Genomic DNA, 23,479 nt, shown 5'->3' on the forward strand with positions numbered 1-23,479 from the left:
ACGTCCGGGGACAAGCGGACCATCTACAGCCCACGTCCGGGGACAAGCGGACCATCTACATCCCACGTCCGGGGACAAGCGGACCATCTACAGCCTACGTCCGGGGACAAGCGGACCATCTACAACCCACGTTCGGGGACAATCGAACCACCATCATTTCACGGCGCAAGGTTCTCGATACACAGAGACTTGCAATCTCATCATCTGTCGGCTTTCCTCAGGCTTGGAAAGCGTTATCGGTGGATTTTTCTTCAAGTATAGAAAACCGCCAAGTCGGCTTTCCTCAAGCTTGGAAAGCGTTATCGGTGGATTTTTCTTCAAGTATAGAAAACCGCCAAGTCGACTTTCCTCAAGCATGGAAAGCATCATCGGTGGATTTCTTCAAGCATAGAATGACACCAAATTCATACGTCGACTTTCCTCAAGCATGGAAAGTATTATCCGGTAGGTTTCTTCAGGCTTAGAAAACTACCAAACTCCTCAGTCGGCTTTCCTCAGGCATGGAAAGAGTTTCAAAAAACGTCATCCAGTGGATTCCTTCAAGCATAGGAAGCTACCAAGCTCATTTGCCACCAATACACTGGTGTTAGATAAGCATTCTATCCCTTTACTCTTTTATCTGTAGAACTAACATTTTTATGCAGGTATCGGCGTATATAGAATGACTTAGGATCGCAGAACGTCTTAAATCATTCTCCGTCCCTATCGGCTACTTTGACTATCGTTTTCGAAACTGACGTTTCTACAAACTCAGTCTAAGTGGGGGCTTCTGTAGACACCTAAAAATGACTCCTCAAAACCAAACCCGTTGATGAACACCTTTCACCGCCATTATTGGTCGAGTTGAGTATTTAATATTTGGAGTGATTAAATCCATGTTCTATCCAACATATTTCATGAACCAATCCAATTTCTAGCTCATTTCCCTAAACCATAACCTATTTTCCACTTTTCGTGTCCACATCGCAAAACTGAGAGAAACTGATTTATGGCTATACAATATTGATACAATTATTTTTTTGTTGGATAGGCCTTTAAATAATCTTTCCAACCATATATCATAAGCCCAATTCCGAGCTATAAAGAAAAAGATATGAGCAAAACACTAAACTCGGCCTAAAACCGACACACTTCACCTAAAACGACCATATCTTAAAATCTTCATATCATTTTTACTTGATTCCAATTGAGTTGGAAATTAGATTTGATAATCTTTCCAATGATATATTATATGCCTTATTCATAGTTATGGATCAAAAGTTATGATTATTTTAAAAACAGGTAAAAAACTGAAATTACCGCGCAGCAGCAAAAATGCCGCGACGTGGCAAAAGCTAACGTGTCACGGGACTTATTCCCGTGACACGGTGCCCATTTTTGTAATTTTGCTCAATTTTCCCCATGTCACGGTGCAATTTCCCGTGTCACGGTGCCCATTCTGTGACACGAGAATATTCCGTGTAATTTCCGCGTACTTTTTACACCGTGACACGGCATACTGCACTGCGCCACGGTGGACAATGTCGTGTCACGGAATTTGTTCCCGTGTCACGGTGCACATCCCGTGCCACGGGATTGCTCCGTGTTTTCTCCGCGTAATCCCTAAACGCGTTTTCACTTCCCGTAACCTAAATATTTCTCGTGTCACGCAAATTTGTACCGTGTCACGGGAAAGCTTCCCGTCTGACGGTGGGACTTCCCGTGTCACGGTACAGTTTGCTGTGTCACGGGATACTTTTTTAGGGTTTTTATCATTTTAGGGTTCCGTGTGCTCCCTCAGCACATTTTCCCTATAAATACCCCCTCATTTCTGATGTACGGGGCATCAATTAATTCTCGGATTTATTTTTCTCTCTTCTATGTTTTAGCCTAAACACTAGCCTACCCTTTTTCATTTCAAAATTCCTTCTTCAAGTGCTCAAAGGAGTCCATACTTTACTCGTGGTTCCATCCTTAAGCCAAGGCGTGAAAGGTAGAACTGTTTGAGGGTTTGGCCCCAAATCAACTATACTTTATTTGATTTAATTTAATTATTGTTTTATTATTTCCTTGAAGTTACTAACTCGTTTATTATTTTGTAGTTAAAAACAAACAGAATCAAAGTAAGAATCATGTTCCTTTTATTTCTATTATTTTTCTAACGATTTTATGTTGTTGGAATTGTGATTAAATTGCTTCCAATATTAATGTTTGTTCTATTATATTTATTGATCACTATATTGCATGTTTAAAGGAATATGTAATTGATAATCACGCCTAATAAGATAATTTGGACAACCGGTTTAGGTTCCTTTTTAATCTTGTTGTTTAATCAAGTGATCACGATATTTTAGAATAATGTTTTGCATTAATAGTCAACCAATTTAGCATAATAATAGTTTGGAGAAAATTGAATTTTTGTCTGTATGCCTTTGAGATCGCAGGAATCACTTTTAACTATAAGAATCGAGTAGAGGCCAATACGGGCGAATGTGACTCCATGACTCACTTCGTACCATCATCCCCGATCCCTCTTTCGTGGTTCCGAACCATATGGGAGTTAGTAATCTCATGGATTATGAATGTGGTGTAACCTTCACGGGTCAATCGTTGTTGCCTTCGTTGTCCCTTTATCATGGTTGCCTTTTATGATCCGTGAACGGTTTACAAGTTCCTTAAAAACTTGTTGGCGGCTCCCTACTTTGCTTTGTCCCTAATCGTAATGTCAATTCCCACTTCCTATGATTGCCAAGCATATTCACAACATGCTTTTAACGTAGGCGCACTTCGAGCGACGCCTACAAAGGTACAAGAAATACAACGAAAAAAAAGGCAAATGAACACGACCTTAAAGGAAGAAACAATGAAGCACAACCAATCTTCATGAAACAATTACTCATACATCACTCATACAAAAGAACACATAATAAATAAATTTCAAACCGGATTTAACAATAATGGTGCAAATATAACCTAATTTGGCCAGCTGATCTAGCGTTGCTGGTTTTGTCATTTTTAGAGTTTAATGACTGTAATTGGTTCAGGTTGTAATTCAGTTTTTTTTATCAAAATAGCAAGAAAAACATGTTTTGTTCCTCGAAGTTGCCATTTTAAAAAATGTAAAGAAAATTCTATCAGTCTTTTACAAAACTTTGATGAAAATTAAAATTGGCCATAATTTAACAACAGACGATTAAATGTAGCCTTTTTCTTTTCATCATTCCCTAATTGTGGGTAACTTTTCCAACTTACAAAGTAATTAAGTAACAAATCTAAGTACCCATTCTACATAAGAGCATCATATTCATCAAATGACATAAAAAAATTGACAACATTACTAAGAATATGAAATAATTAGTAAAGAGAAAACAAAAACAATTAAATGAAAGAACCCATGCATAAATTTGCACGAAAACAAACACCCATCCAAAAAAAAAGAAGCAATTAATCAAACTCTAGGATGTCAAAGTAAAAGAGAGCAGAATTATACATTTCCAGTGAGAAATTCTCCAGAAAAAGCTAAAACCCAGAAGAATATGATGAAGAACAAGTTTGTTCTTTAAGAAAATTGAGAAAATTCGAAGAAATTGTAGTAAAAGAAGTAAGAATAAGAGGGAAATGAAGATAAAAAAGTTTAGAATATAAATGAGAAATTACAGTTTGTTAATTGCTATTATTAAAAGGTAATGAAGCTTTAGCTAAATTTGTTTCTCTTTTATAAGCTTGAAATAGTTGGATTTTTTTTTTTTAAGGAAAGGTTAGGTATATATTATTACAAAACAAATTCCGCCAAAGAGATAATGCTTTGGGGAAACGGACTCATACAAACAAGTTCTGAAACATTACGAGTCTCCCACCGAGCTACAAGAGGGGCTACCGAGTTGCCTACCCTTCTCACATGTGACGAAATAAAAACATTAAACATACTTGACATACTCCTAATATCATCATAAATTAGGCAAATTGGAGAATAGCCTGTGAAATTGTTATCAATCTTCTGAAATACCTTAGTAGAGTCTCCTTCAATCCAGATGTTCAAGATGCCCAACCTATGTGCAATTTGCATTCCAAAACGCACCGCTTCAGCTGCCTCCACCTCTAATCCCGCAGCCACCCTTCGAACAACAGCCCACAACAGCTCCCCATGTTCATCCCGAGCAACCGCACCAAGAACCATATATTGAGCCGTGATGTGTGCATCAACATTTATTTTTGTGAGCCCTAGAGGAGGTTTTATCCAAGAATAGATCAGTCGAGGCACACTTTGGGTAGAACTGCTAAACTGCCTAAACACCTTCTTAGCATATCCACAATAATCATCCAGTTTCCTGACAAATGCAGCAGCAGTAAATACCCCATTTACTTCAGTAGATTCATGGACATATTTATTCCTAATAAACTAAATTGCCCAAGCCATTGCACCGAGCACTCGCGGCTCATTCTTGTCAATTTTACCAGTAAGCCAAAGGAGAGTTGCACAAAAAGAATTCATAGGGGCCTCATTAAATTAATCAGGGATTTGAATTTACTGCCCTTCCATACCTCTTTTGCAGGTGTGCATTCAAATAGAACATGGTTAATGGTCTTAGGACCATTCTTGCAGTGAGCACACATAGCATCAGGCACCAAATGGTTGGCGTTTGGAACAAACAAATTTGACAGTATGAGACTATGATCAATGTATGCCCGTCACTATGTGAGTTTACATACAATAAATCCAAACATTCCTATTAAAAGTGCAGAATTTACTCAAATATCCAAAATACATCCAAACCCCTATTAAAATGCCAGAATCTTAGTATACATAAAAATACTCCTATAAAACTACAGGAATTTTCTTAATTATACAAAATACATCAAATATATGCATATTCAAGTATCAAATCTAAGTCATTCGATCAATATACTATGTTCAGTAACTTAAAAAATAGCATTAAGCACTTGTTTAGCGATTGTGAACTCGAATATCAGTTATTCTTCCATATCTCAGTATATAGAGCAGCAAAATAAGAGAATAAATTCAAATTAACAAATTAAATCGAATTAAATCTTTTATTCAGACAGATCTCCGTAAAATTGAACATCTAAACCCTTAAAACTAGAAGGAAAAAAATAGAAAATTTAAAGAAAACACACAAACCTGAGCAGCTTTGTAAAGCATTCAAAGTATCTTCAGCAACAGTTTTCCTTTCATCGGCAGATATAGACTAAGCCAGTTCTCTCCTCTTTTTTCCTTTCCCAGGTCAAAATCAAAAGGCCGAAATCACCACTCCTTCATCAAGAAAAATAGTTCGATTATTCAATCGAAATTCAGAAAATTAATTAAGAAGAATTATCTACAATTTTTCAATCGAAATTCAGATTAATTAAGAAGAATTACCCAAAAGAAACATAATATTAATCGAAATTCAGATTATTACTTAAGAAGAATTACCAAAAAAAATAGCACAAAAAAGGATTCAACCCCATTAAAACCGAAACAATTTCGCACAAATACACCCACAAATATTTAACCCAAAAAATTCGAAAACAGATCGAACCTGATGAATGAATCGAAGAATTCGAAGCACCATCGTCAAAAGGGATGATCGGTGGTATTGAGCTAGTTGCTGAAGTTTTCTCTCTCTAGCTCTCTCTCCTTGTTTCCCCTAAAGAAATGCTCTGACCCTTTCCTTCTGAGATGAAAACAGAGAGAGGGAAGTCGGTGAGAATGAAGCAAGGGGCCACTCTCAATTACAGCCGTCACACATAATGCACTTGGCTAAGAAAGCGCAATTTCGGCAATTCATTAAATTTAAGGGTGTCTTTATAATAGCACCACAGTGCACTGTTCATAAGAACAGTATTTTGTTTTGCATATTTTGTAAGGTCTATAGATACTCTTTTTCAATCTACCACCAATATCTAATATAAAAAAAAAATTACAATTAATATTTAAAACCTGAATAAGATCCAATCTCAAATAAATTTGAATCAATCGTATCAAAGAATGTGGAAGGTAAGATGACTTATGGCAAGACTAGATATTTGTGTAACACTTGACCAACAGATGTGCTTAAACTTCTTTGTGTAACGAGCTGTTACATATACAGAAATAATCAAAACTATTTAATAGCAAGAAAGCTGCCACCATATATCAACTAAAACAGAATGAAGCTGTAAAAATTATTGATCTTACCTTAAAAGGATTTTGTATCATGTATTACATATATATACTATGTACTGGTGGAGCAAAAATCTTGTTATAGGAATCAATTCTTTTTAAATTTTAACAGTTTTATTGGATAAAGAAAGGGGAAGGAAAAGATTATTTCAAAAAAAAAAAAAAGAAAAAAGAAAGGGGAAGGAAATGAAGGGGAGGGAGGAGAAAAGGATGGGAGGGAAAGGAAGGGGAGGGAAGAATGGGGAGTTTTCCTTCCAAATCTTTCCATTGTTGGAGGGATCAATTTTCTACAATTTAATCATACCATTCCTCTCCTCTCTAATTCCCTCCCTTCCTCATTTGCTATCCAAATGAAAGATACTCCATTTCTCTTCCCTTCCTTTCCCTCCATTTCCTTCAATCCAAACACACCGTAAAGGTAAGAAATTTGTATTGAACAACGAATAAGAAAATAATACACACTACTAAAATTTAACGTTTTTGCGACCACCTCTAACGGTCACAAAAAATAGCAAAAACGGTCGCTAAACATAATTGTGACCGTCAACGGTCGTAATGCGGTAGTCGTTATTTACATGGTCGCAGAAAAAAAATTATTACAACCGTTTGGCGGTTGCAGATTTTTTGCGACCGTTTTTATTAATTTTAACGACCAGTTAGATAACGGACACAAATTTTACGAATTGCGACCGGTTACAAAAGCAGTCGCAAATCTGGATTTAGCGTCGGTCTTAGGCGGTCGCTAAAAAAATAAAGGGTTTTTCTAAGCTATACCCCTAAGGTATTCGAGTTTCTAAGGTGTACCCAAACTTTTTCAAGTTTCTAAGTTGTGCCCCTCAACTCTCTACCATTACTGAATAGTACCCTCCTTGGGACTTCCACGTCATCTAAAGTTAACTATAAATTTAATAGAAAGATAATAAAAAGGTAAGGAAATGGTAGGAGAAAGAAATCTTAGCCACCGCAACCCTAATAATGAAAACAGGTGCCACGAAATCACACTCTCAAATAACTTTTAAGCAACTAATAAGGGTACACTTTAGTATTGATAAGGAGTTGAAGGGCACAACTTAGAAACTTGAAAAAGCATGGGTACACCTTAGAAACTCGAATACCTTAGGGGTATAGCTTAGAAAAACCCAAAAATAAAATAATAATAATAAAAAAAAAGCAGCCACTTCCTGAACTTCGCAGCCTACCCCACCACCACTTCCCACCCAAACCCTCTTTACCCACCACCACTGGCCACCCTAAAACACCACCCGCCACCGCCCAACCTTAACCACCTTTACCCACCACCACCCATATTAAACCCAAAAATTGTATAAATTTATCAAAAAAATTAAACCCAAAAAAAGAAAATACCCACAAAATTTCGAACAAAATTACACAAATCAAACCGAAAATTGAACAAAAATTAAATCAAAATTCGAACAAAATATAACCCACAAAAACTAATTAAAATTTGAACAAAAATCAAACAAAATCAAACCCACAAAAACTAACAAAAACCGAAATAAATCAAACCCACAAAAATTAACAAAAAAAAATATATTAAACCCAGCAAAATTGAAACCCACAACGAACAAAAATTACAAAAAATTTCGAACAAAATTCGAACCAATATTTGAAAAACAAATCAACAAAATTCGAAAATAAAACTTCGAACCAAAATTCAAACAGAAATTCGAACAAAAACTGAAATAAAACAACAAAAAACGAAAATAAAACAAATTTTTTTTAAAAAAAATCATAAAATCAACATACATTTCCTAATATTTCTTCCTCATGGGGTTTATATGGTCAAATTCGACCATGAAAACTCCAGATCTTTGACCATGAAAACCGAAATTCTTGAAAAGGATGGTGGCGGCGAGGCTCGTTCATTCGTTGGTTGCTTGTGATGGTGGGGCTTGATGTGATGTCTTAATGAAGAAGGGAGATTAAGAGAAAGAAAGAGGAGATGAGAAAGAAAGAAAGAGGAGAAGAGAAAGAGGAGATGAAGAGAAAGGAGGGCGTGAGAAGGGAGTAGGAAGGAGAAGATGGAGAAAATGAGGAGAGAGAAGATGATGAGAAGAAACGGCTACTCCAACAAAGATTAGGGTTAGGGTGGGTTGCGCAGCACTTTTATACTCCATTTTATTAAAAAAAAATCATTACTTTATTACGACCACTCTTAACGGTCGCAAATTGCGACCGTTTCTATAACGATTGTAGTGGTTGCAATTTGCGATCGATTTTTGTTTCTATAACGGTCGTAATGGTCGCAATTTGGGACCAGTTTTGGCGGTCGCAAATGGTCGCAAATTGCGACCTGACGTAATTTGTGACCGTTTTTTACGGCCGCAATAGAATTTTTTTAATTTAGAATTTTTTTTAACATGTATATTATTTTTAAGAAATTTTTAAATACTTTTGCGACCTTTAAAAAGCCTAAAAACGAAAACGGTTGCAAATCCGCGACCGCATTAAAAACGGTCGCAAATATTATATTTTGCGACTGTTATTATGACGGTCGTAAAAAAACGGTCGTAATTTGACCGAATTTATTAGTGCCAAAGACCCTAGGAAGGCCCTTCCTTCCCAATGCTAAGGATTTCAAAATTTTAATTTATAAACAAAAGCTTGCAGTACACAACTACATCTTAAAAAACCAAATTGTTAATACATTTAAATTTCTACGACAAATAGCTATTAGGAACTGATCATAATATTTGGGAAAATTTGTCAAAAATAACATCACCTTTCACCGGTCTTCCAAGAATAGAACGACCTTTGGATTATTCCAAAATAAAACGACCTTTGATGCAGATCCGCCAAAAATAGAACAAAAAACCTGTAACCTGTTTTACAGGTTATATTTGACATATGTCGGTATGTGATTGGTAAAAAAAAATATTATTTTATTTTAACTCTTTTTTTTAACAAATATGATTTTAAAAAACAAAACTTAAATTTAAAAAAAAAAAAATTAAATCTAAAACAAACTGAATTTTTTTTTTTAAAAACCCCCTTCCCTTCCGACAGCAACCCCACCACCATCGCCGGCGGCCAGATTACCCTACTCGGCGCTGGCAATACCCTATCCTGACCCAGCTCCTCCCTTGAACCACCTTCTTCACCCTAAAACCCCCCTCCCTCCCCTCGGACAACCTCATCTCCCCACCTGCAGTCGCCGAAACCAACTTCCCTTTTCACCGCCACCCCGTCGACCGTCTCCAACCCATTTCCCAGCGCCAAAAGATGCAACGACGCTAATGAGCTAATTCTCACTCTCTAAGTTAACTCATCGAGTCAAATTTTGGGATGAACAATGTAAAACTCCCGATTTCTTGAGGGCTAGATAATTGGGGTATTTCAGAGGAGAGAGAAAACTTGAATGAAAGAAGAAGATCTTCAACCTTTTTAGCAAGCGCCGGTGGAGGGGCGAAATGGTTCTGGGATTTGACGGAATCTTGAACCCTAAAACCACCACTCGATGATTTTTATAGTTTCGGGTGGTGGTTCAGGGGGAATTGAAGGGGGTGGAGACCCATAGGTGGTTTAGTAGAAGAAGTCGGCGGAGCAAGGTAATAGGGCAGGAGGAAGGTGGTTCAGTAGAAGAAGTTGGCGCCGTAGTATGAGGCTCTACCTGCCGGCGTTTATGGGGGAGACCTGGCGGTAGGGGTGGCTGCCAATAGGGGACGGAGTTTTTGAGTTTTTTTTAATTTTTAATTTTAAGTATTTTTTAAATTTTAAGGTTTTTTTAAAATTGTTAAAAAAATTTGACCAATGACATTGTGACACGTGTCACTAGTAACCTATTTAACAGGTTACCAACCGGTTACGTTCTATTTTTGGCGAATATGCATCAAAGGTCATTTTATTTTGGAATAATCCAAAGGTCGTTCTATTCTTGGAAGACCGGTGAAAGGTGGTGTTATTTTTGACAAATTTTCCTAATATTTTTGCAATCTTGCTCTAAAGTAAAAGAAAGACTATATATTTTGTGTATTGACCAACAGATGTGGTGGCGTTGATGTAAGTGTGAGTGCGGAAGGTGACAATGGAGGCAGTGCGAAACATAGATAAATCGACCCGAACACAACAATTGAATCAAGCCCTTGATTTGATACTAAATAATTACCGACTATATACCATAACTAATCATTCAAGACAATTTCACGAAAATAAATCAATATAAAAACCTAATTTGAACCATTTAACTACATAAAAGCAAGTAAATTTATGAGAACATTACCGGGAATTGAAAAAAAATAACGAGTAGAACAATTTTTCTACAACTTTAAGCCAAAATCCACCGAATTACAATCGGTTTTAGGAGATGGAATTGTATGATAACTGGAGATTATGATGGATGATACAGAGTATTTAGGTTGTGGGAAAGCGCTACGCCGCTAAGAGAGATTGAGAGAGAGATGGATCTGTGGCGGCGTGTAGGGGAGCTAGTGGTTTTAATTTTTAATTGCGTATTTCTTTATTGCCCCCAAAAAATTTTCAAAAGTCATTGAATCACGTGCGTATAATTTTTTCAACGCTTTTAGCGACCAGACACTATTTCGACTCATAATATTTGGTTCGTGGAGGCGGATGCACGATCCACATGGTGCATCCGCTCCAAAATACAAAAAGGCGGAATGAACATTCAGATATATACTAATGAACATGGTCATATAAAAGAACATAGTAGTCATTTATAATGTACATGGACATATACATAAAAGAACATAGTGTTCATTTGTAATGTACATCAGTTTTTATGCAACAATTTTGTATAATGAAATAGATAAATAGTACTATAATTAATTTTTTTTACCATACATTAATTACAAATCATTTCAATTTTTTTTACCAAAAGTTCACTTTCTCTCTCCAAAAAAAACTTCAAACCCATTCAAATTCCTCAAACATCAAACAAAATTTCAAGAAATTCGAAATTTTGAGCCCAAAATTGTTCAAGATGACAAATAAAAACGAAAGGTAAGACCAAATTCGACATTTATACTTGTTTATTTGACATTCATACTTGTTTATTTTGAGTTCGAGTGTTTGTTTTTTATAAATTTGATTGAAAATTGTAATATTTGATTTTATTGAAAATTAATTGCAATTTTGATATAATTTTTTTGTTGCAATGAGAAATAAAATGAAATTCTTGAAGAAGATCAACCGATTAATATATTTTGGAAGAAAAAAGCAAGCAAATAGACAAATTTAGAAAAAGTTGTAGATCCAAATAATACAATGTACATTAAAATACAGTAAAATGTTCTTTTTTCATATACTTATATGATGCAAATAATACAATGTACATAAAACATGTAATCAATATTATAACATATATGTTCATTAGAATATAATACAATGTACATTATAATACAGTAAAATGTAGATTTTCATATACATACATGATCATTTGTACCAAATCATTTACTATATGAATAATGTTCTTTAATATTATCATGTTCTTTACTAATATTACAAATGTTCTTTAGATTTACAAAAAAAACATATAAAACTGGATGTTCTTTATAAAATAGCTATATGTTCTTTACAAAACAACTATATGTTCTTTACTGAATAGCTAAATGTTCATTCCGCCTTTTTTTAAAGAACACTAGATGCACCAAGCATGGTGCATCCGCCTCCACAGAAAAAATTTCAAGCTCAAAGAAGAATCGAAGATAAACGGAACCATAAACTTTGCGCTGACGTCCTATGCTCAGTGCCGAGGCAAAAATGCCGAGGCAAAAGTGTCGAGAAAGTAAGGGATTTGTAGTAGTGAAAACTTACCCAAAAATTAGATTGTCATTTCCGTTAGCCCATCATTTATAATTTACAGCTATTCCTGAATCTGCATCATACTTCGTTCAATACATTTGCCCCTTTGTCCAATTCTTTCAATTTCACTTTGTCCTTAGTTAGGGGTGTAAATGAACCAAGCCAATCAGTAAACTACTCGAGTTCGATCTCGGTTGAAGCTCGTTCACGTTCGTTTACTTAATAAATGAGCCGAGTTTGAACAAATTTTGAAGCTCGTCTAATAAATGAGTTTGGACATGAACATAGATATGTTCGTTCATGAACAACTCGTTTATTATTTTCACAAACTTCTGGTTTATTTATATTCATGAATTATTGATTTATTCACATTTGTTAATTTAATTATTAAGTTTATTAGTTTATACGATACTTTTGAGGTTTTCAAATGTCAAAACTACAAACCTCGTTTATAAAAGCTCGTTTATTATTAAGCCCGTTCATGTTTATCAACTCGTTCAATAAACAAGCTGTTAATGAACTATTCATGAACATACATTGTACTAAATGAGCCGAGCTACAACATATTTTTGAGCTCGCTTGAAAGCTCGGGATCGTGCTCGGGCTCGCCTAAGTAAAATGAAATGAACATGAACAAAGTATTATTCGGCTCGACTCGACTCATTTACACCCCTATCCTTAGCCTTGTTATAATAAGAAGTATAAATTATGAACGGGCAAATTTTAAGCTGATATGAAGGGGTATCACTACTAAAATTCGGCCGAATTACGACCGTTTTTCTACGACCGTCATGAAAACGGTTGCAAAAAATGATATTTGCGACCGTCTTTTAAGCGGTCGCAAAATTGCGACCGTTTTTGGGTTATAAACCGTCGCAAAGGTACTAAAATATATTTTTAAAATAATATGCATGTGAAATTTTATTTAAAATTAAATTAATTCTGTTACGATCGTTTGCAAAATGGTCGCAAAATTACGACCGCCATACCGGTCGCAAAATGTGTTAATTGCGACCATTTGAGAAACGGTTGCAAAATTACGACCGTCTTACCGGTCGCAAAACTGCTATTTTAAATTTAAAAAAATAAGGGTATAAAAGGATATATCCACCAAAACCCTAGTATTAGAAGAATAGAAGCAGTTGTTCTCCCGCATCTACTCTCTATCCCCTCTCTCTCTCTCCTCACGCATCCTCTTCTTCTCTCTTTTTCTCACACCCTTCTTCTTTCTCTTTCCTCTCTTTCCTCTTTCCACCTCCCAATGAAGTAGTGAACGGCCCCTCTCGCATCTCCTCTCTTCACCAACCCAAAATAGAGCAGCCATCGTTAAAAGAAACGCACGAAGTTTGGTGTTTATGGTCAAACTCGACCTTAAAAATTCCAGATCTGGAGTTTTCTTGGTCGAATTTGACCATATCAACCTAAAGAGGAAGATATATTATGAAAGGTATGTTTATTTCTCTGAAAATTTTGTTTATTTTTGAATTTTGTGGTTGAATTTCGTTTTCCATTCAAATTTCCATGTTTGTTTGATTTTGTTATCGATTTTTTTTTTTGAGTTTTTGTTAAATTCTGTTCGAAATTGTTCTTTATTTGTGCGAATTTAGATTCAATTTATGAGGGTTTGATTTCATTTTTGTTTGATTTTTTTGTCGAATTTTTTGTTCAAATTTGTGGGTTTAATTGTTGTGGGTTTATTTTTTTTGGGTATAATTATTGGGTTGAATTTTTGGGCGATTTTTTTTATTTAATTTTTGTTCATTTTTTTGTTTAATTTTGTGCATTTTATTTGTGGGTTAAATTGTTTTGATAAATTTGTTCGAATTTTGTATTTTTTGGATTTTTGTTCGAAATTGTTTGATTGTTTGATGATGTTTTATTTCGTTTTTATTTGATTTTTTTCGAAATTATGTAGGTGATTTTTATATTTACTGTTTTTCTGGGTTAAGGGTGGGTGCGTGGTGGTGGGTGAGTGGTGGTGGGTATTGGTGGTTGAAGGTGGGCAAAGGTGATGGTGGGTAGAGGGCGGCGGAGGCGCCTAATGGTTGTTTAGGGGGGGCAGCGGCCAGTGGTGGTGGTTTGGGTGGGATCTGGTTTGGGTGGGTCTGGGTTAAGGGTAGGTGGATCTTTTTCTTTTTTTTTTTTGTTTTTTTTAATACTTTTAGCGACGGCTTATGACGGTCGCTAATTTCAATATTTGCGACCGTTTCATAAGGCGGTCGCAATTTTTAATATTTGCGACCGTTTTTTTAACGGTCGTTGAAAATAGTTAAAACGGCCGTTAAAAATCTGCGACCGTCAAACGATCGTAATTTTTTTTTTTTGCGACCAAGATAATAACGACTGTCATGTTGCGACTGTTGACGGTCGCAATTATGCTTTGCGACCGTTTTCACTTTTTTTTGCGACAGTTTGCGCTGGTCGCAATTTGGCCAATTTTTAGTAGTGTATGACTATGCAGTGGCGGATCTGTGTTGGTGCACAATGAGTCACGTGACTTAGCAGCACAAAAAAAAATTGATTTTTTTAAAATAAAAATATCAAAGAGACCGCTTATTGTAGAGAGGCGGTCTCTTTGATGCTGCTAGACGCAGGTTCCCTTTTACAAAAATGTCAAAGAGACCAACTATTAAGGTAAGTGGTCTCTTTGATGCTGCTATCGCATTTCACATTTTTGAGCTGCTTTCTTTCTTCATTAAAGAGACCTGTTATACTTAATAACAGGTCTCTTAAGTTATCTCATTTTTTACTTAATAATTATTAATAATTTTTGCTTCTATTTATAATTATATATCCTATACTAGCATAGTGCCCGTGCGATGCACGGTTTATAAATCAAATTATTAAACCCGTAGGAAAATTAAAAATAAAAAACAAAGGTAAGTCATTTACTATTAAAGGACTTGGTTACTAATGGTCAATAAAAAAAAATTAAAGGAATGTTATTTGAATAGTATTTTATTTTATTTGAATTTCTTTTAACTTTTTATAATGTTATTTTATTAATTGAAAAATAATTGAATAATACTCCACATAGCTATATAAGAAGTGGACTAATTTATTTATATCCCCCGTTGAGAAAAAACTTAAATTTTCTTATCATATCATCCGTATCAGTAGCTACAATCAATCTAATATATACATGTTTTATTTACCCATCGCACTCATTAAATCTATAGACACAATAATAACCTTATATTTGACCTACCAGAACATATATTTTCCTAAGTTAAGCATTGTGCCAAAAACTATATATTATATAATAGTCATATATATAACAAACAGCTAATTAAATATAGTATACAACACAAATACTTCGTACATAGGTATGGATACTGATAATTTTATATAAATAAAATATACGGAATATATATTACTAAGATTTAACAAAAATTTACAAATGTTATTATTATATTTTGAAAAAAAAATTAGACTTTGGAGTTTTGTATAAGATAGATAAAGGATAAGTTAATTCCCATCATATATGCATTGATTTTTGGGTGTTCTATCCGGTTCACCCTTTGGGCTAATCCAGATTTGAGGATCTATTCTAGGCTATTAGGTTCCACTCCCCTTCCGATTGTTGTTGCAGGGGAGCGAACACAGGTCCTCCCTACCAAGTGTAGTCTCAATCACCACTACACCAACAACCAAACATTTGGTATGGAGGACACGTGTTATAAAATATTATATTATATACATAAACTTTTTTATATTATAAAAAATATTTTATTATATACACAAACTATTATAGTTAAAAGTATTGTTATGTATAAAATAACATAAATTATTGCACATGATTGTTGTATATGTTGTATATCTAGTATAGTACATGAGCAATGCACGATTTTTAAATCAAAATGTTAGTTTTTCTAACAAAAATCATAAGTAATAGCATTGTTAATATGAATATTACAATTTAAAACACGAGTAATAGTTATAATACATTTTATATATATCCTTTTTCCGTCAAATGTCTAATTCAAATTAACTTTTATTCTTCTTGTTTAGATTGGTTATTGATTCAGTTGTTTTTTTTTTAATGCAAGAAAAACAAAAGGTCATTGTAAAATACACTGTATAGAAAATGAAAGGCTGATTAAAATTAAATTTTTGTTCAAGATTATGTATTTTTTTCCAAGACAACATTTCGGCTCAGCATTCAGTATTTGTCAAGGAGTACAAGAAACGATAAAAGTAATTTTTACACTATTTTGTATCTTTATCAAAAACTTTTGTATTCAACATATTACTTGAATTGAATTTAGGATAACTTGTAGACTATTTTGGGTAACTTTTATCAATAAAGCATAAATAACTTTCAATTCATTCATTACAGGGTAGCTTTTATAATAGGTGCACAATATTTTATTGTACATCTTGTTTTTTTTTAAATGTTTGTATTGATTTCATAATTGACGTCAAACTAAATTCTATCGATTTTATTTAATTTTCATAAAAAAAAAAACCAATATTAGCCTTTGAAAATACGAAATATTTGTTTCCTTAATTATGCCACTTTAATCATATTGCTTCAAATTAGTTATTATTCTTTAACTTGACTATAAATAAAGATTGGAAAGACTTTATGGATTATTTGTAGTATTGGAAAGTATATATTTATTATAAAAAAAATTAAATCAATATTTATGTTAGGAAATCATGAAAATCTTATACATGTATAGAAACTTGCTTTTATTGTTTGAAGTTTAACAAAAAATAACTATGCTTGAATATGTAAACAGTAATTATATAGATATATTTTATACTTAAGATAAGCCAATGAGAGAGTGACATTTGTCTTCCTCACATTGAGGCGCTTGTCTTTTAATATAATATATAGATAGATAGATAGATAGATTTGTGCAACCAATTTTAATATTTTCCCACAAATCTAAGTAAAAAATCATAAAGTTAATGTAATAGTTTTATATTACTATTTGTTTGTAACATGTTATTTGTAATATTTTCAACTTGTAAGATTGAATTTTTAAATATTACGGAGTATTTGGTTGTATTATGGATTTTTGTGTCCTATTTTAGATTGAAATCGATTTGGTGAAAGATAATTTTTTTTTATGTATAATTTTTGGATTGAAATTAATTATGAGCAAGATTTGGAAAAATTATTTGTACTTTCACAGGTAATCAATAATTGATAGTGACTTACCAAGTCGGAAATCCTAGATCCGCCACTGTGACTATGAGTTTACTTTACTCCATATCAAACTTACTCGTGTACGTAGTATATCACTTCCTGCAATACCCTTTACGTTTACTGCATCGAAATTCATTCCTTTACGTTTACTGCATCGAAATTTATTCCAATGCACAGAAATCTAAAACACCTTCACCAGAAAAAAACTACTCCGTATAAATCCAATACTACGTGTATGATCTGAGTTTCATCAAATTCAGCATAGTGCAGCGTAGGCGCGCGGTTTCTCCGGTATCTAAAAACAAAAAGTTTACGTTTACATGCAGCACCTACATTGTAACAACGCTACAAGTGTTACGAATAAAATTTTTTATTTTATTTTATTTCATTAAGCTTAAAAAATAGAGTATTTATAATTTTACGCAATATGTAAATACAATTAATTTTACATAATAATATATACATGCATGCATGAATACGTAGCACATTATCATCTTCATAAACCATCAAATTCAGCTACTACATTTTACCAAAATCTTAAACAAAATCAACAAACAAAAATGTCTTCAAACCCCAACAAAAAAGAGAAATCTATGCATATGGCAATGAACCCTTGGTTTGCCTACGGACACCTTACTTGTTTCCTACACTTAGCTAACAAGCTAGCGGAAAGAGGTCATAAAGTGTCATTTTTTCTCCCTACTAAAACACAAACCAAACTAGCCATCCACAACCACCATCCCAACCTTATAACCTTTATCTCCATCTCCGTCCCATCAGTCCATGGACTGCCTGCTGAGGCGGAGACAACCAATGATGTCCCCGCCTCTGCCCGGCCCTTCCTCATGGATGCCATGGACCTGACTCGACCTATTATTGATTCCCATCTTGCCCATCTCAAGCCTGATTACATCTTTTTTGACTTCACTGAATGGGTCCCTAATGTGGCTAGGAAATACTCTATCAAATCTATATATTATTCTACCTCATACTTGGTAAATATGGCTTATTGTAGCCTCCGAGCCCGAAACCTTCCTGATAACCATCAAATCAGGGAGGCGGACCTAGTGAGTCCGCCTCCTAGTTTTCCATGCCCTGCCATAAGGATGCGGGCCAAAGAAGCCCGTACCTTTGCCTACTTTTGTAAGATGGTATTCGGAGGAGGGATGACATTGGTGGAAAGAAAAAGAATATGTTTTGAAGAATGTGATTTAATAGCATTCAAGACTAGTAGGGAGATTGAAGGGGCATATTGTGATTTTTTTGAGAACTTTTTGAGTAAACCAACTCTTTTAGTTGGACCAGTGATGCCTGAACCACCCATGTCTACGCTCGATGACTACTTTGATGGTTGGCTCAAGGGTTTTGGTAATGGTAGCGTGGTGTATTGTGCACTTGGGAGTGAATGTATTCTTGGTAAAGAACACCTTCAAGCGCTTGTTTATGGACTTGAACTCACTGGTATGTCACATGCTATGCTTTAATCTTCATCATCCACGTATTAATTACGCTATATTTATGTATACTAATTTGTGTCCTAGGCAATGCCTCAAATTGTAAATTAATTAAGTTATTTTAAGAAGAAAAAAAATTATTTGCCTACCAATCCTATATATATATAGATGTCTGACATATAATTGATACAAACCTTTTTTTTTTTTATACAAACCATTTTTATATAAGAAGTTTATAATCCCTTTTAATTTATGATATTGTATCATAAGATAACATAAGCCTAGACCCCCATGATATCATGGAGGGGTTCAGGAGTCTTTGTGTGGTTTGGTGATAAACTAGTTAGTGACTCGAGCGATGCCCCGGATTTGTTTATCTTTATTTTATTATTATTATTTTTAGTATGGAAGATTGTGGATATCTGAAAATTGTATAGTACATCAGGGTGTACCATGCTCATGGTACACCTACTGTTAAATGATGCGTTTTTAACAAATCATTTGCAAGCTGTTAGTTTCTTACTTTAAGAAAAATAAAATAAAATAAATCTCTTCCACAATTCATGGGATTCAACGTGATATTCTCCATTTTTACATAACTTTCAAAATTAAATTTAACCATATTTCAATTTTGAATTAAGAGAGAATAAAGTTTATAAAAAATTTTGTAGAGAGAAATATACAGAGCAAATTATGACAACATTGTAATTGATGGATCGGAGAAGGTAATTTGATTTTATTTGTTATGATTTTAATTTCAGGCCAGGATTTTGCTTATTAGGTTGATTATATTTCGTGATTATTTTGCACGATTATTGTAAAATATCGTCGTTTGTTTTTTCAATTTTGATATTTATGAATTTGAGATCCATATGACAAAGGTTGAAGATGATGTTCTTTTATTTTGTCAAAGGTTGAAGATGATGTTCTTTATATTTTGTCAAAAGTTGAAGATGGTGTTCTTTATAAATTGTACTTATGTTCGTCATTATAGTTATTGAACAATTATATGAATGTTATTTATTTTTATCCTTTATGTTCTTTGCTTCGATGTTCTTTGACTTATTCTTTATTTTTAAATAATATATCATTTATTAATTCTAAATATACATTTTTTTTCTAATATTAATAATCACTAACTACGTACATATTTTTTTTAAAATCAGGATCGTGAAGGTTGATGCCAATATTCTTTTGAGATATCCACTTGATGATTGTTTTTCAGATCTAAAGAACATCCATAATATTATTAAAGAACATGATAATATTGTGTAATGAACATAACTTATATATATACTTGCGATGGTCCAAAAACAATATTCAAAGAACATTTCACAATAAGCAATGAACATTATGTGACGATAAAAGTACATTGCAATTACAATAAAAAAAACATGGACAATTAAAATTAACTATCAAAAAATCTAATAAAAATCATTATATGATATAATTATGGACATAAGGAAAAAGATATAGTTTTACAAAATAATTTGTACATTACAAACAACTATAAAGTACATCATGTTTTCTAATAGAGAACATTATTAAATCACATATAGAACAGCACAAAAAATTTATATATACCAACCCTCAAATGAATCTTGTAACTATATATATTAAAGGAGAAAAATATGAACGAAATAAAAAAAAAATTGAAAACTAAAATTTTGAAAACGAAATTTTATAAATTTAAATTTTGAAATTTAAAAACGAAATCTTAAGTTATTTTTCGGTGAAATAATTTTAGAGAATACAAATTAATTTTTTTTTTATAAAGAACATTATATAGTCATATAAAAAGCCTTATAAAAAGTACACAAAACAATCATTAAAATAAATTTTATAATTAATTTTTTTAAAAAAATTGGTGAAAAAAATATTAAAAATATATTTATTTATGTTTTTAAAGAAAAAGAATTAAATATATTATTTTGGATAATAACATTTTGAAAATGAAATTAAAATTTTAAAATTTAGTTAGATATATATATACGTGAAGATTGTGAAGATGAATGAATATAGTTAGATATATATATACGTGAAGATTGTGGGATATAAAATGACATATTATTTTAAATTATATTCAAAGTCTTTGAGATGAAAAGACAATTTTTATTATAATTTATATGTTTATGTAATGTGTATTAATTAAAACATTATTTTATTATGGTGAAAATGAAATACTTTATTTTCTTACTTGAATTTGCAAGTTGTATATTGCATAAAGACTTAAACATAAATATTAAGAGAGATAACATGTGGCATATGAGGTGATGAGTGACTTGTGAATTGTGATGTCATGTGTCAAATGAAAAATTTGTAGTTTGTGTTTTTAAATACTAAGTATAGATATAGATATTGGTTTGGTGATTTTAGAAATAGAAGGAGGTAAAATTCTTTTTTAAAAAAATTGCATATCAAATCAGTAAGTAGGAAGATAAAAAATAAAATAAAAATGGAGTAGCTATTTCAAAGATACATTTTCTAAAATAGATAGTTAACTGAATGATTACTGTAGGAATGATTTATCTGTTATGATATATTGTGTTTGTTCTTGTTTGTCCTACTCACATATTATACTCCCTCCGCCTACAGTTATCTGCACCAAAGACAATTTTTATGGGCTCTTAGGCAAAACTTTTAGTGTAATTTAATTAAGTTTGGGTAGGTTTAATTAAATAGTAAAAGGGAGGGAAATAAGAGAGAGAAAGTGGTCTCATATGTTTAAGTGTGATAGTGGGTTAAAGTGAGTGGGAAAGAGGAGAGAGAAAGTGGTCTCATATGTTTAATTAAAAAACGGTTAAACAAAATTAAACAAAAAAGTAAGGGTAAAATGGTCTTTTTACACTTTAAATTTTACTAAAAGAGGAAAGAAAAAAATTCGTTGCACATAATAGAGAGTACCTATTTATGGCAAATGTTACATCTAGGCGGAGGGAGTATTATTAATGCACCATACTCCGTGCACCAGGTTTTTCTTAAAAAAGGCGGAATGAACATATAGTTGTTCAGTAAAGAACATATAGTTAATAAAGAGCATGATAATATAATCTAATGAATATTATTTTTATTCAACAAAAAAAAAAAGAACATAATAGTATTTTTTAAAGAACATCTAGCTTTTCAATCTTTAAATGAATTATTTGTTCCATAATTGAAAAGTTTTGGTAATTATTTCCCAATCTCAATTCAGAAATTTGTATATTTCCTCACATTTAATTTCACTTGTATGTATGAATTTTTTAGAGCAAGGGATAAAAAATTTAGAGAGAGAAATAGAAAATTTATAGAGAAAAAGAAATTATTCTAATAGAAGACGATGGCTAATCATTTAGATCGAGTTTCATGGTGCTTATGATCATTGTTTTGTTAATGGAGTGATTTTTAATGGATTTAAGGTAAATATGTAGATTTGTTAATCTAAGATCAAAGGTAATTTTGAATGAAATTTTGTATTTATTTTTGCTTAATTGTGTTACTTTTTTTAGATATGAATAATTAGAATATTCTGTAATCATAAAATTCATTGTTTATTTTCCTTTTTAAAATTTGTTGAATATGGATATAGATGTTGAATTTGAGACAATGTGACAAAGGTTGAAGATGATGTTCTTTATAAGATAGTGTTATGTTCATTTCTTTAATTTTTACAATTCTATAACATGTTCTTTTCACCTTAACTAAATGTTCTTTTCATATTGCTAAATGTTCTTTACATCTCTATACAATGTTGTTTCTGCTTTTTTTTTTTTGAACGGATGCACCATGCACATGGTACATCCGCCTCCACGAACCACTAATTGTATTATTAAATAATAATAATGTATTTATATACTTATAGGTAGGCCATTTTTAGCGGTATTACGACCGCCTAGTGGATATGAAACAGTTGAAGAAGCCTTGCCGGAAGGATACATGGAAAAAATTAAAGGACGAGGAATAATTCACGGTGGTTGGGTGCAACAACAACTGATCTTGCACCATCCTTCCGTAGGTTGTTTTGTGACACATTGTGGGGCGGGATCACTATCCGAAGCCATGTTGAGTGAGTGTCAATTAATTTTGATACCTCAGGCAGTAGATCAGTTTATCAACGCAAGAATGATGAGCCTCGACTTGAAAGTAGGGGTTGAAGTAGAGAAAGGAGAAGATGATGATTGTTTTACCAAACAGTCTGTATTTGAAGCAATTGAGAAAGTAATGGAGCCAGAAAGTGTAGTAGGGAAAGAAGTGAGAGAAAATCATACTAAATTGAGAAATCTTTTATCAAAGGATGGGCTTGAGGACTCCTACATCGATGGCTTTGTTCAAAGTCTACAAGATTTGCTTTGAATTTAATTTGATAGTCTATACAGTGATGTATTTTTAGTGTATCATGTTATGAGGTGGGTAGATAGTCTTGAATTTAAGAGGAGTCAAGCAATCACTTTTTCTATAAGAAACTAATAAAGACCCGCCAATGATTTTTTGAAAAATTTATAAATCTCGTTTATACCATTTTCTCAAGTAGAATTCAAGGGATATTAAATATGAATCATAACTTTACCCATGCTTAAATTGGTGTACTAAATCAGAAATTAGTTTGGGAGCGAAGGTACAAGAAAATCGTTCATTTGAGAATAAAAGACCTAGCCTTAATACGTCATCTACTACCTCTTCCTTTTTTCACAATTTCATCACCAAATAATATATGTATAGTAACGGGGGATGCCTCAGTTTCTCATATTAAGAAACAAAATTTGTTTCTCATATGACATTTTTCGTAATTAAACCAATAACTTTATTCAATTGTACGTGGACCCCACAATAATGAATTAATGGTTGATTTATTCACGAAAATGCCCCCATGAGAAACAAATTTCATTTCTTAATATGAGAAACAAGGAATTTCCCATAGTAACGTGATACCTAAGAACTTATAGTTAGTTGATTTTATTTTCAAAC

General features: G+C 32.9%; 1 protein-coding gene across 1 annotated transcript; it reads left to right on the forward strand.

The window, feature by feature from the left end:
* The first annotated feature begins 17,506 nt into the window (after positions 1-17,506).
* LOC145567199 (cyanidin 3-O-galactoside 2''-O-xylosyltransferase FGGT1-like) lies at positions 17,507-22,867 on the forward strand. Its single transcript, XM_081626480.1, has 2 exons — positions 17,507-18,542; positions 22,377-22,867. The coding sequence occupies exons 1-2, from the start codon at positions 17,549-17,551 to the stop codon at positions 22,865-22,867; spliced, it is 1,485 nt and encodes a 494-aa protein (XP_081482606.1). The 5' UTR covers positions 17,507-17,548.
* The last annotated feature ends 612 nt before the right edge of the window (positions 22,868-23,479 follow it).

The sequence above is a fragment of the Chenopodium album genome, chromosome 1, assembly GCF_948465745.1.
Source record: "Chenopodium album chromosome 1, dcCheAlbu1.1, whole genome shotgun sequence".
Taxonomy (NCBI): Eukaryota; Viridiplantae; Streptophyta; class Magnoliopsida; order Caryophyllales; family Amaranthaceae; genus Chenopodium; species Chenopodium album.

Coding starts and splice junctions, on each gene's coding strand:
- LOC145567199 (XM_081626480.1), top strand. CDS start 17,549: ATGCATGAATACGTAGCACATTATCATCTTCATAAACCATCAAATTCA. Junction 18,543..22,376: donor TTATGGACTTGAACTCACTG/GTATGTCACATG, acceptor ATATACTTATAG/GTAGGCCATTTTTAGCGGTA.